The sequence below is a fragment of the Megalops cyprinoides genome, chromosome 14 (genome assembly GCF_013368585.1).
Source record: "Megalops cyprinoides isolate fMegCyp1 chromosome 14, fMegCyp1.pri, whole genome shotgun sequence".
NCBI lineage: Eukaryota > Metazoa > Chordata > Actinopteri > Elopiformes > Megalopidae > Megalops > Megalops cyprinoides.
In genome coordinates, this window is record NC_050596.1 from 25,302,729 (window position 1) to 25,316,919 (window position 14,191).

Genomic DNA, 14,191 nt, shown 5'->3' on the forward strand with positions numbered 1-14,191 from the left:
GTGTCACACAGAGCAGCCTGCTAGTTAAAAGTCACAGCAACTCCTAAATCTGCGCATGGCGTCTTTTTCTTCCTAAGAGGCCATTGGTGCGTCTCATCTTTCAAAGAACAAATAAAACTCACAGGTGTAGCTGTTGCCTGGTTATACACACCGTGTGTGTGTGAAGGGAGGGGTGTGTGTGTGTGTGTGTGTGTGTGTGTGTGTGTGCGCGCGTGGGGTGGGGTGGGGGGGACGATGTTTTGAAATAAAACACAAACAGCTCCTGTGAGCAAGGTCACGTACCCTATCCCAACCCCAAATACAGGCAGACCGTCACGGGGACACAGGAACACACAGCTGTGTGTCAGTCAGCACCGATACGCTGCTCTCGTTCCACACAAACACGCACGTGCAAAACGCACATTCTCTCTTGCACACAACCTTGCTCTCCCGAGCTCTCAGCGGAACAATGATCTCATCCCACTTCCCTCAGAGCAGCTGGCCTCTGGAGTGAGGTCATCTGAGAGAGTGTGTGACGGACATCTGGGGAACCAGCCCTGACCACGCACTCCCGTCTTCCTCCTCTCCCTGCGAGCTGCCCTGCTCCTTCACTGCCGGCCAGAGACACCACTTTGGACCCAATTAGTACCGCCAGGCAAGACACATGATGAAACTAACAAGGGGGTGATGTATGCTTCTGCAGGCCATTCAGTTCAATGGCAGCCTTGCCAGGAAGGCTTGGAGGTAAGTCTTCCACTGGACCAGGTGACGTTAGAGAGTTCCTTCCTGTGTCGGTGCACTCACCCGAAGGGGCCCAACCTGTTCCGGTTAAAAATAAAAACCGGTCGGTGTACTGGAGCACTTTCGAGGCTACCTCCCTGCTGTCAGGGTGGGCTGGTGTCCTCAAACCCCCCACTATCTCCACACCTGTCTACAGTGTTTGGGGCAGGGGGTCTGCATCACCACCTTTCGTGACAATAAATCTCCGCCCCCCCAACTCCTGTCTCTCTCACCGGCTGATACAATCTGTTTCTACTCACACTCACACCCAGCATCAGGAGGCTAGTCCGGTAAGGTCGCGGTGGTGACCTCACTGCCCACCATGACCACCATTACTGGAATCTAGGGCAGCTTCCCCCCACGCACACGCACACACACAGGTTACGGCAAGCGGAGCCTGCTCCTCACTTGCTGAGACTGGAAAATCTACAGAGCATGAATCACAGGAGCTGGGAATCACTGTGAGTTATTCTCATGCGCTAATTGACAATGGGACAACTGCCTCCGCCTTTGTGCTGGTTGGAAAAAAAAAAAACCTTAGGAAGAAAAACAGCCACCCGTAGTCTCTGATTCCCTGCTCTGTGCTGCAGTTCGGGCTTAAATAATTCAGACAGGCGGCAAATAAGTGCACACGTGTGGCCTGGTCGACTGAAGCTCAGAGAGGGAATGAGAGAGGGGAGAGGACCCTGTCTGTGTGCTCCGTGCTCTGCAGGGGACACACACACACGCACGCGTGCACACACGCGCGCACACACGCACACACACACACACACAGAACCGGCCACTATCCCGGCAGTGCTGGCATGGTCCCCCAGGTATTCCCAGCAACATCACAGATTAAAATAGCTTCCGACCCACATAGCTCTGCCAGAGCTCACTCCCCCCCCCCGCCCCTCCCCCAGCCTAGTACCTTGCCCCTCCACTCACACTCAATGCAGCTGACATTTAGTGGGGGGGGGGTCACAGTGCCAATGTCATTCCTGGATGATGCAACTGATGGCCAAAGGATTCTGATTACAAGCATCAGTTAAAGGAAATGTGGATATGCCTAAATTCATTTAACAAATTCTTGAAAATAAATTGAGTATTCCTAGTGTGCATCTGTTTGATTTTTTTATCATAACAAACCTCTTATTTTAAGTCCAGTGGAGTCCATTCATGTCCAGTCTAGCAGATGGATGTGGTAGGAGGAGAAGTGCGCGTCAAGTGACTGTGTGCTTCAATATGCATCTCTTTGCGGTGGCAGCGTCCACACACCCTCACCATTCCATTCTGGGAAACAGCACAGCTACGATTTCTGGATGGATACTGTTCTGTTCTTTTGTGCTGGAAGCTGCCCTAGATAAGAGCGTCTGCTAAATGAATGTAATGTAATGTAATGTAATTTACAGAAAAATAGCTTGATTAACATACCTATATCTCTGTAAGAAAAATACAGAACATCTCGAAGGGCAAGACACTGCCTTTACCAAACACAGGACACGTTTACTGAAATACTGATTGACTCACTGGCAACGTGAACCACATTCCACAGTTCTGAACATATTAGTGCGAACATAAATGATATGCACATTTGGCAGATCGTGCAGCATAGAAAACCCGGGTCACACTCGTGTGTTAAGCTTTAAAGACAGAGCAAAGGTGAAGGCAATTACTTTGCAGCAGCGGGGAAGGAACAGGTGGGCCGCTCAGTGGAGTTAGCTATGCATGCACAGGGGGAAGGGGGCAGAGAGATGAGAGCCAGCCAGGTCTATATCAGGCGTACAGTATTGCCACCTGGTGCAGTCCCAAATGTGTGAAGTGATGGGAAGCTTAAATTAAGGCCCCCCCCGAAAAAAAAACAACAAGTGCTCCGCCAGCTTGGTGGCCGCGGTTGGGGATGTCGCAAAAGTGACTGGGAAATCAGGGCCCTGGTGATGAATGAAGGGGAAGCTGGCGCTGAACCATGGCCTGTCCCCACATGGTGGAGGTAAACAAGGGCCGGGTTTCCTGAGTGGAGGGGGGGGGGGGGGGGGGGGGGGGCTGAGGTGTCATGGGAAACACTGTGAACTCCCACACCGACAAACACAACCTTCTGCTCTCCAACTGATACCCCTCGCTTCCTCTAACGCTGTTCTAAGACAGATAGTATATGTGTGTGTGTGTGTGTGTGTGTGTGTGTGGGTGGGTGGGTGTGTGGCAGGGGGGTAATACCTCTAACACCACGTTCAACCTCATCTCCCAAATATGTTTTCATCAATGGCGCGAATTCGCCTCCGCAAGCCCATGAGATCGAACGAGCCATGCCTAATTCAACTCTGCAAATATCTGAAGGGCATCTGACCACTGGCCAGAATGGCATCTCTCATTTTCTCCCCCTCGGTCTATTAGCTCAGCAGAGCTGCTGGAGATGCCCAGAGGGCAGTGGCAGGATGCATTATGCCAGCCTGACCCGCAGCAGGAAGGCCGAGAGAAGCGAGGGAGCGAGGGAGAGAGAGAGGAAATGAGTGAATACTGCAGAGACGGCTCTGACACAATGCCGGCCTGGAGCGCGGCCAGGTCATATGGCAGCCCCAGAGATTACAGAGAGCATATGCAAATACTGCTGGGGTTTGCATATATGCCACAACTGGGGGTGTGCGGCCCTGGCTGGATAGGCCAGCCCACAGGCCCAGAGTGAGAGAGAGAGAAAGAGAGACGCGGCATCTGGGTCGGGCGAAAACGCTGAGCTCAGGTCCCTGCAAAAATAACACACCGTTAGCCTTAAATGTTTTATGCTTCCCCCCCACTCCCCCCGGCCTCAGACGTCGGGACCACTCCGCTGTGGCGAGAGCTTCCCTCGACGCAATGGCCACTCTCTCTTCTCTCCCGGCTCGCGACGGAAATGTCAGCTTCAAAGGAAAACGTCCAAACGGATGTAAAGTTTTGTGCGCATCTTCGTCAACACTCGGGCTCCCTGGCCCCGGGCGACGGTGCGCGTCGAGCGGGGCTGCCATCTCGGCGGAGCGGCGGGGAGGGTGACGGGTGACTCGCGCGAGAGTCCTGCCCTTTTATTTCAGGAGGAGGTTTTCCTTCATGTACCCCTCAGAGAGGCCCACAGGGGGGCCACGCTCTCTCTGAGGAGGTTCTACCTGGGAAAGCTACGAGTTCACGGTCAAAGTGAGCTGTATTCCCCCATCCGTCTGTCCGGTGGGCCGCGTTTATCAGCCTCGAACAAATACCAAAACAAACAAATGAGCTCAGTCCCTGCCCGCCGCTGAACCCCGCTGCCTAGCAACAGGTGCCTGTCGAGATCCGGGCTTATCTCGCGTTACCCTGTCAAAGTCATCCCCTTTTGTCATGCACTGAAATCGAGTGACAAAGTATGTGTATCTCCATGTGTGACTGGGCTGGGGGGTGGGTTGGTACAAAAAAAATAACAGACTACCACTTTGTCCTGCTCACTTCAAGACTAGAGAAGCTGGGCAGAATGAATAAAAAAAGTGCTTAATACGCAGAGTAATCTTTTCGACCTTTAATTCAAACAGTTTGAGGTACCCATTAGTCTTTGTAAGGGAACCTCCATGAATAAAATACAGGAAGGGCCTGAATCCACTAATCTCTTATATATTATACATACTTTCATTCTGGCTGAAGGCGTTGAAGACGTGTTGGAAGTTGTTTCAGATGGGAGCCTTTGGGAGAGAATTTCAATGAGGCTGGGTCCATCCTGCACAGATAGTGGGAGTGGGAGTCCCTTCATCTCGCTGAACCCCATGAGCTGTTAAATAAAGATGAACTCCTCTCCAAACACAGATACCCCTCAGTTCTTTAAGCTGTGCGTCGGCCACACAGAGACCCACTTAAGAAGCTCTTTACAGAATGCCTCCTTGAGCTATTTAAAAACAATGATGTTGATATAATTTCTTATTTATGAGATGTGCTTGAGCATGTTAGTCTAAGAAACAGTGGGGTCTTAAGATCTTACAGTTGATATAGAGTGGGAGAGGGAGAGAGAGAGAGAGGGAGAGGGAGAGGGTGAGAGAGAAAGGAAGGAGAGAAAGGAAAAGAGGGAGAGAGGGAGGGAGGGTGAGAGAGAAAAGGAGAGAGAACGGCAAAGTCTAGTTATTTTCAGAGCCATCAAAGGCCATTTTCACAGCAGCAATCCACGGCTACGACATGTCCTACTTCTGTAAAGCATTGTAACGGTTTTCTATTGCCTCTCAAATGATGCGAGAGTCATTGCCAAACCATGTGTGCCTGTGCGGGAGAAATAACGGGCTCCAATCTCCCTGTTAATCAAAGTCAAAAGGCACTACCTCTCCATCGACTACGGAGACGGCAGGCCTCATGCATAAAGATGTGCCCGCCGTGTTCATCCTATAACGCCCCCCCCCCCCCCCCCCAACCTGTTTTCTCCTGACAGTTGCTCAAGACGCCACGGATAAATTAATTCCTTGTTTCCTGCCTTCTCCTCCATCATGGCTGCAACACCTCATCTCTCATCTACGCAGGATACAAGACAATCAGTCCACTTCCCAGAGTTTGTGCCATTCACGCTCGGTGCTCCTGGCCGGCATCTACATTTAGCAGGTGGTGATCTCCACTGTCTTCCTTCTCTCGTGCTGCTGAATGCCACGGCTGGCTACGGCTTACATGGCAAAAACCCTCAACCAGAACACAGTTAAAAGTCAGTCAAATCCCTACATCCTTCACCTATGGCATGTTCTATTATTATGCCATCAGCTCTTCTCTAGGGCTTACTGCTTACAGGAAGTAGTGACTCATATACTGCTAGTGTGTAGTGGTGCTGTGTGTACCTCTGATGGGCTGACATACATTCTCTATCAATGGACAATTCTCATTGTTTTAAAAAAAACACATAGATATGTTTGAGTTTAATCAGTAGTATCTTACACGCCACTGCCACTTAACCCAATCAACTTTCTGCTGCTGTTTAGCTATTTCTAAGTAGGAATCCATCAGTTGCCTTGTACAACATCCTGCATCCTTCAAAATCACTTCCAATGCAGTTATGATATGGACACAAAGTGACAGTCATGGCTGCCATACATGATTTGTCATATGGCAGTCAGCAAGCATGTACTCAAAAGCAAACAGCCCTCCGTCTCAATCTAGCTCGTGTGGCTTGTTTAGATTGCACACTGATCAATGTCCTCTCCTCTGAGGTGCCCACAATTTAATACAACCTTGGAAAAAAAAAAAGAACGCCAAAAAAAAAAAAAAAACCAAACCCCACTGCATCTCAGATGGATTCAGCACTTCAGTTCATGGAAAAAAAAACACCCCCAAACAATCATGACAAAAGAATCGGGCCTTTCTCCGTTTCCACAATCGAACGTTTTTGTTTTTTTTTTTTGGTGCCACAGAGTTTCTTTGTCTGCTTTTGCCCACGAGGCTGCGGCACGCTTAGCATGCACAAACGGCAGCCGAGAGTGCGGCATCTGCCTCGTCTCCGAGGGCACGTCTCTCCAAGCGCCCCTGACACGGCTGCTACGGAGCATTGGAGAGGCGTGCCACTCCAGCGCTAATTATAACAACACGTTAATTGCAGATATTCTGTCTAGCACTGAGCTCCTTATAAAGAGCCGCGTGTCACGGCAATGGGGGCAGCGCATCACCGCTGGAGAGCGAATTCCATTCAACCTGCTTAATTAAATATACCGCTTTCAGCGTGCACAGGGCCTCTGGAAAAGTCTGTGCTCTGTCTTTTTTCCTGTCACGAATGGCCAACAACTCTTGTCCATATTTGTCAGCATCAGATTATCTGAGTCCTTTAACATCCTAAAATGTAACATGGGTTTTCAGACTGCCTATCCGGCGTTATGGAGGGTGCAGCGCACCGTTGGTTGTACAGTGAATCGAAAAAGTCAGGTTGCATTACGTGTGTGACGAGCGCAAAAGTGAACTTCGCTGGCACACAGCAGCAGTTCATGAGCGAGGGGGTCCCCACTTCAAAAAGAAGCCCTTTTCCAGCCCCGCTGATGAAAGAGCTCCCTGCACAACACTGTGACTTTAATTGCAGTCAGCTGCTGGCATGTTTTTGATGTTGTGGCGTGGGGGTGTTTTTAGCTCGGAGAGAGTCCCAGTCGGAGGGTAGCCTTCAGCTAACCTGCAACGACAGATCAACCAGCTGGCTGCAGGCCACTCTACTGTTACACTGCACCTGGGGGCTAACAGCCCCCCCCCCCCCCCCCCCCCCCCAACAACCGCAAAGCAGTTTAATTATGAATGCGCATCCATGAATGCGCACTGTACTGTTCAGACCTTAATAATACTGCATGAGACAACAGACAGGAAATGACCACTGCACGGGGGTGGCTGACAATACAGGGATTACAGCTAATAAACCTGAGGGTGAGTCAGTGCTACAGGCATGTCTTTATCCCTGATACTGTACCTTCCTACGTCTACATGTCACGCATTACTCAACTCACTGTCTGCGGCAGTAGAAACTGAGTAAGTGATAAATAATCAATTGAACCCTGCAAAAACACTAGGCGGATCAAAGTTCACCACTGTATTGCTTTCTCTTTGAGGCACCAAGGGGTGGCTGTGTGTGCACTATCCTGAAGGGTGACTTTGTCCTGAGAAACACTGATGGCAAATGCCAGGGGGAAGAAGTAAAAGACTGAAAGCTGAGATTGGCAAGACGCTACAAAGGTTTAGGTTCAGCAGTACTTAATACACTGTCACAGATGTGTTGAGCTACAGAGTTTGATGGTTTTAATGGGATATTTATGGCTAAATATTCACGTGGAGTGTACCCTAGCGTTTGCCTACCATTAAGTGTTTCATCACTGACTACTTTAAAATAATGTTATTTAAAAATAGCAATGGCCGGCTCCACTGGTATTGTTAATCTGCTGTGAGCATAAATTACCCTCTAGCCTTGCCCTCTGCACCAGTTTCTGGTGTGGGTTCATGGGTATGTATGGAGAGGTACACCGACTGTCAGGGTGCTATAGGCCCATGAAACCGGAGGAAACAGGGACATGCTCCCACACAAAACCATGCATGTGTTTCCTCTCCATCTCTCTCTCTCTCTCTGCACGTCTCCCCCCTAACGCAAGGATTCTGCGGGCTTCCCGCCACCCCTTCTGCGGGCTTCCCGCCACCCCTTCTGCGGGCTTCCCGCCTCCCCATCTCCCGTTCCCTTCCCGAGCGTCGGGGTCGTAATCCCGGAGATTTTTCCCGTGGCGCGGAGGCGGCGGCGGTGGCAGCGGCAGTGTTCGGCTCAGCGCCCCAGTCCACCGTCGCGCTGTGTGAGAAACCAGCTGCGCTCCGCCGAGGATTACATAACACGCGTTTCAGCAGTCATCGCCTACAGTAACGGGAGTGCGTTCAGCTGGATATAGCTCGACACGGCGGAGGGAGGCGCACGCTAATGCCTCAGATTCAGAGCACGCCACTGTATAGTTCACAGCTTGCGGAGTGCATGGTGGGGGGGCTGTTTCTGGGGCAGGGGTTTTAATATGGTGGGGATGGGGGGACAAGCAAAACAGGCTAGAATATGTCCGTGGTTCCAAATTCATTTTTAATGATGTGGCGCCGTCTCCCCCAAATGCCATCCCCCTCCATTCTAATGTAGAATGCATGAAACCCGATATAGTTTTTGGTGCAGAATACATGCACGCCGCCGTTTGTTAACCTGTCAAACCTCACTTCTCTGGGACCTCTGAGCGAAAGGCGCATTAGCTTGTCCATCGATGGGAGGACCCTGGCCTTAATTTAGAAGGAGCGTGGCCTTTCGGAGACATTCCGCAGGATGGAATCTGGTCTCTGGGTCATTTGTCTTCCCCCCCCAGGGGTTATGGTGTTGCATTTCTGCGAGGAGGCCGGAGCTAATGCTGCCACAGGTACGCAGCCTGCTCCCTGACAGACAATGACATACCGGAGGCAAACTGCGGACCTCACTCTGACCCTCTCCCCCTCAAGGCCATCCAGATCTCAGAAATCCCTGCAAACACCACCTCCCTATGCATAACCGACCCTGAAACTTTGCAGGTGGTGGTGTCGGTGGGGGGGGCTGTTTGAGCGTGTGTGTGCAAAGCCTGCTTGAACCCTAAAACACACACTTGCTAACAGCTGAGGCAAAGTCATCAAGAGACCAGCCAGTTTTTTGTTTTTTTTTTTTTAAGATGACTTCAGCAGGTTCAGGCAAAGGTTTTCCACCACCTTCCGGCTCTCAGTAAGGTCCTTCCTCAAACTCCCTGCATCAGCCTGCTCATGCCGGCCCTCCTTCAGTTACAGCAGAGACATCCTACCCTTCGGCCCGATGCCGCTTTCTAAATATACACAACACTGAAAATGAACCAATTCAGTAAGGATGCCTTGAATTCCTCGGTATCCATAAATAGACACTTATAGAAAGAAGGAAGAAAAAAAAAACAAAAGCAAAAAAAAAAAAGTGCAGCAAAGCAGGTTTGCGAGCCACATCAGAAACAAAGAGGCACAGAGTGACCCATTTTCAATCTGGCCCACAAAATGACTGAGGCCGGCGACCCATGGGAGCACGCAGGCGCCCCGAACTCCACGGGGCCAGACAGACACAGACAGACAGACCCCACCTCCCTTGGAGCACGAGCCGAGGTGTCTCCATTTGCACTTTGCACTCTCCGTTTGTTCCCTGACGCCCCTCCCTCAGCTAATTGCTCCAGCTGACTCTCTCTCTGTCCCTCTCTCTCTCTCTCTCCTCGGTTCAATCATTCTTTTCTCCCTCGTTCTCAGCGGCCCAGGCACTCCACCTGCTCTCCACGCCGGGACCCCAGGCGGGAGACGGAGGAACAGGGGTCTTGTTGTTGAGCAAACAGCCGCTCTTTGAATTAACCTCCTCGCGGGTCATTGAAACAATCCCCCGTCTGCAGCCAGCGATGATCATAGTGGTTGGCGTCTCCAGTCCTCCCTTCCCTCTGGTCCTCTATCTCCCATGACAGTGAGAGATGGTGTCTTTGTTTTTTTTTTGGGGGGGGCGCTGAGTCTGCGCACGCCAGCCCTTAAAGACTTTATCACAGAAAGGACGCAGGGAGTGCTCTATCACGCGCACCCCCGCCTCACTGACCCATCCGCCAGCCAAGGCCCAAGAACTGAAATTCAATTCACCCATATCGCGTCCATTAAGGCCCTGATTCATGCTCCACAGGCATAGGGCCGAGCACAGCGATCCATCTTGTCATAAGTGGAAGGGGGCTGTTTACCTTCTCCGCTCGCGAGATCGAGGGATGCTATCAAACTATTGGGCCCCATAAAAGCATCAAACTTTAACGGTACACGCCCTGGTATAAAAACCTCTTTTTTCACCTGTCTCTCAAGCCTCGACTCTTTTCGCCCCGCTCCGCTTCAAATGGGACTTTTATGGTTTGCCCTTCAGAGTGATATTTTTTCAAGCTGGCTACATGGCTCTCTCATTTCCCCAGCCCACAGTTGAGTACACACACCAGCTGAAATGAGGTCCTGTAAGTCACCTCTAATCATTTCCCTTTCATTCACAACGGGGCCAAATCTCTTTGCGCACCCCCTACTCCCAACCCCCCCCTCCACGACTCAGCTTTGAAATGGAGGATGTGCGCTCCGAGGCTTTGAAAGCTGCTGTATTTCAGCTCTGATTCCCCGACCAACCCCTCCCCCCCCTTACAGAAACCTGTCAGGCGTCCTGTTTGACTGTCATTACCAGAACAGCGTGACACCACGCCGTCAGAAACGCACTGAATAAACAGAAAGGGTTAAACCCACGAGCAGTCAGCTCCTGCAGTCCCTGTACGGTTAGAGAAAAATCACCACATGGCCAGAATGGTCTGGAATGGAAAATGAAAAAAAATGCAGATCTCTGTGCAATTTTTACACTTACGCTTAACAAAAAAAAAAAAAAAGCTTACAATTAGAAGCGACACAGAAGGCAGTGATTGAGAGGCTGGCCAGAAAAGATAGATGGAGCCCCAGATGAAGGAGACATGGCTGTCTGTCTTGTCAGCACGTGGCCAATTACTGCAGAGAGACTGGGGTGCACCCTGCCAGACCATAGCTTTCCATCAGCAAACGCCAGGCTGTGGGGACACTGGCAACTCTCCCTGTCTGTACAGCACCGTTAAATAACTGCCCGCCACACTTCCCCGCAGTCGAGCACATGGAACCGCAATGAGCTGGTGCAACCTGCAAATGTGTGCACCAAGCAGCGTGCGGACATTCTCTTCACTGTGCAACAAATCACAACTGCCCACAACACGACAGAGACACACAATCGCGTAAATTACACCCCCCCCCCCCCCCCCCAACATCCCAACCCTCATTCTGTCCCCTCAACACACACACATAGATACACAATACACACACACACACACACATCTTGGCAGCATTATTACAAAAACAGCATGAAATATTCACAAAGGAGAGTGCTGTCAATCAATCACAGTTGCTTTCAGTGAGCCATGCGCGGTGTTACCAGTGGCTGCAGCCCTAGAGTATCTGACCATGTGCATGCCAACATGCTTTGTCTGCCAGCCCTGCCTATGACTTCATTCAATTGAATGGACCAACACAATGTGCTACAACTTAGCATGGGATACAAGGGACTTGACTTTTTATAGATTTCCCCCACTGCACACACTTCATGTGTCATTAATGTGATTGTCCAGCTTTTTTCCAAATAGCAGCCTTTGGGGAACTTCCTCCAGCGCCGCGTATTTGTAGCACGCACATCCGCGCAATAATGTTGAGATATATTATGCATTAGAATTGGGAGCCGTTTCTCCCATCAAGGGGACGAAAACACTAAGTAATCTGACAGACGCGGATGCATTATTTAAGAACAAGTCTGTTATTATTAGTCAACTCTTCATCTTCTTTTGCATAAATTACTTGCGCCTTCCTAAATTTCCACTGACAGAATCATAACTAGACCGCGTACTCCTATTGCCATTCTTCAGAATAATCGCGCAACAGAACGACTGATAGACGCGAATATCGACCTGCGCGTAGCATTCAGTGATCAATACAAATCATGCATATCTCCAGCATTTCAAGCGAATGGAAAAAAAATGTTTTTTAAGCAACAGTTTTTAAAAAGAAATGAAATTAAATGTTACTTTCAATTTCTATGTTAAACTATATCCGCCAGCGTTATGCTGAATACGATTAAGTTTGCTGGTAAGCAGTTGCTCCATTTACAACATTCACAGCAGCGTTACCTCAAGCACCGAAAGTGTGACTGGGAAAAAACAAACTGCCAAATAATCTGCGCAAGACACATTTTAAAAGTAAAAAAGTGCGCTGTTTACACCAGATCAAAACTACTGTACTGGCGCTGTGCGAGTGCGCGGCTGCTGACGGAGTTGAGTTGTTACTGTTTTCGTCTGAACGCGGGGCAGCATGTGAGCGCGAGCGGTAGCTCCGGAGCCTGCCAGTGACTTAAAATAATTATTACAGTAACACTGTTACAGTAACGTAAAACCAGTCACCTGCTGCCAGTTCTCTTCCAGGGAAGGCATCGCAGAGAAGTAGCCGGTGTCATGCACGAGCTGGAGTTCCTGAAAAATACTGTAATTCGCCAACACGTCCATGTTGATGCTCGGTAGGAAACAATTTACTTTGATCCACCGAAAAAAAGAGAGAAAACTACAGCCCACTTTTGCTTTATTGAGGGGACCAAGAAAAAACCCTTCAGATCCGTGTCCGCTGTGCTCCAGTGAGGAACGATGTATACATATGTACCCAAATATACAGATATGAACAGCATAAAGATGAGAAAAAAACAGTATTTAGAGACTGTGTCACTAAAATGCAATCCCGTTCTCTGGTGTGAACGCTTAGGTCTTCAGTCCAAGAGTGGGATGCAAGCTCGGTGACATGAAACGTCCATCTATTTCCGCATAGCCAGATTGCAATCTTTGCTCTTTAAATTCCAGGTTGCTTTTTTTTGGCTGCTCTGCTTCAGCAGGCAAGTAGCGAGGCTAGCTGTCTACTGCGCGAAGCGAGCCAAGGGACACGGGGCCGGGAGGGGGGGCGGGGGGGGAGTTGTTTGTCAATCAACTCCGTGCGTGACCATATAAGGTAAATAGGGTTGATGATCTCACTTGCAACCAATTAGGGCGGCGCTAACGTGGTTTAAGGGAGGAGTTATGTGCAATAGAGATCGTCGATTGGTCATTGGTGCCTGTCACTCTAGCCATACATGGCAGTGAAAGGTGAGCTATTTTTAGAGGGCTATATAAATGGAGCACCAGGGCTTTCGCACAATATGAGAGACAGAGTTCGTGAGAAAAGAGAGTGAAACAGTAGCACTTGTTAAAAATAAAGAACATGGAAACGCAACCGAATTTATTTTTCATTTTTAATCTTTATCATTGTGGAATATCACTTATAAAAACATGTAGTCGAACTTTTGCCCGTAACACTGGATGAACGCGGACTATGCTGTTTGTGATGCAACTAACGCATTTCCCAACACTCGCTCCGGAGCGAGTTGAGTTGTGGTTAGAGGTTGCTAGCTTTTGCCTGGAGCTCGCCCCCATGAATGTCGCTGGAGGAAATGATTCGAGCATTTTTAAAAAGACTGCCAAAATATCCCTGTATTCTGAAAAACTGAAAAAAGTAACGCACATGCCGAAGCTGTCCTGAACCGTTTGTTTACCCGATAGTGTCATAGCAACTAGGGCATGAAATGTACAGAGATATATTATTAGCGAACAACAGTAGCCTAATTGAACAATTATGACTGTAATTGCACATTACTCCATTATGAGCAATTATCATAATTGGATGTGTGATTTCTATTGATCTGCTATTTTGTAACGTATTGGAGCATATCAATCTGAAACAACCGTGAAAAACTGCGTACCTAAAAAACTATATGTAAACCTGGTAAAGTCAATACATTCAAACATAACATAACATAACACAACATTCAACGATAATTCTTTCATCTTTTATTCTTTTAGAATACATACGTATTCTATGGCACAATACTAGTAGTCATACATACATACATCCTTTATTTTAAACATAACAATTTAATGTAAAATTGATATGTCGATGTGTGTTCCAGCGTATACGGCAGTGACAGACGATCTCACAGGAGACGCTTAAAATGAACTACAATGGTTTTTTTTTGAAAGTTACACAATTTTGCACAAACAGAATCAACAAAACCTCGTCATACATCAGTTTCCGGCATGCGGTACCATGCGTACTGCCATGTGCTACTGTTGTCAACAGTAACTAATGTGATGGGAGTGCACTACGAAATGTGCTTAGCATCATTTAAATCTACTAACTGGCGAAAATTCACAGGATATTAAAATTTCTGGGGAGCATCCATAATACGATGAGTGGAAACACAAGTATTAACAGACAAAGAACCTATATCTTGTATTTGACCGTAGTAGTGACATGCTTTTTGAGTTAGCTGGTAGTTTAATTGCCGTTGAAATAGAACATTTCAAACATTTTAAAATGAATA

General features: G+C 48.8%; 1 protein-coding gene across 1 annotated transcript in view; it reads right to left on the reverse strand.

Moving 5' to 3' along the window:
* klf7b (Kruppel-like factor 7b) overlaps positions 1–12,618 on the reverse strand; it is a 35,954-nt gene extending 23,336 nt beyond the window's left edge. Inside the window, exon 1 of the mRNA XM_036545190.1 lies at positions 12,192–12,618. Within this exon, the coding sequence (XP_036401083.1) occupies positions 12,192–12,293 (102 nt within the window). The 5' untranslated portion in view covers positions 12,294–12,618. The remainder of the gene's footprint in view (positions 1–12,191) is intronic.
* Between the last annotated feature and the right edge of the window lie 1,573 nt (positions 12,619–14,191).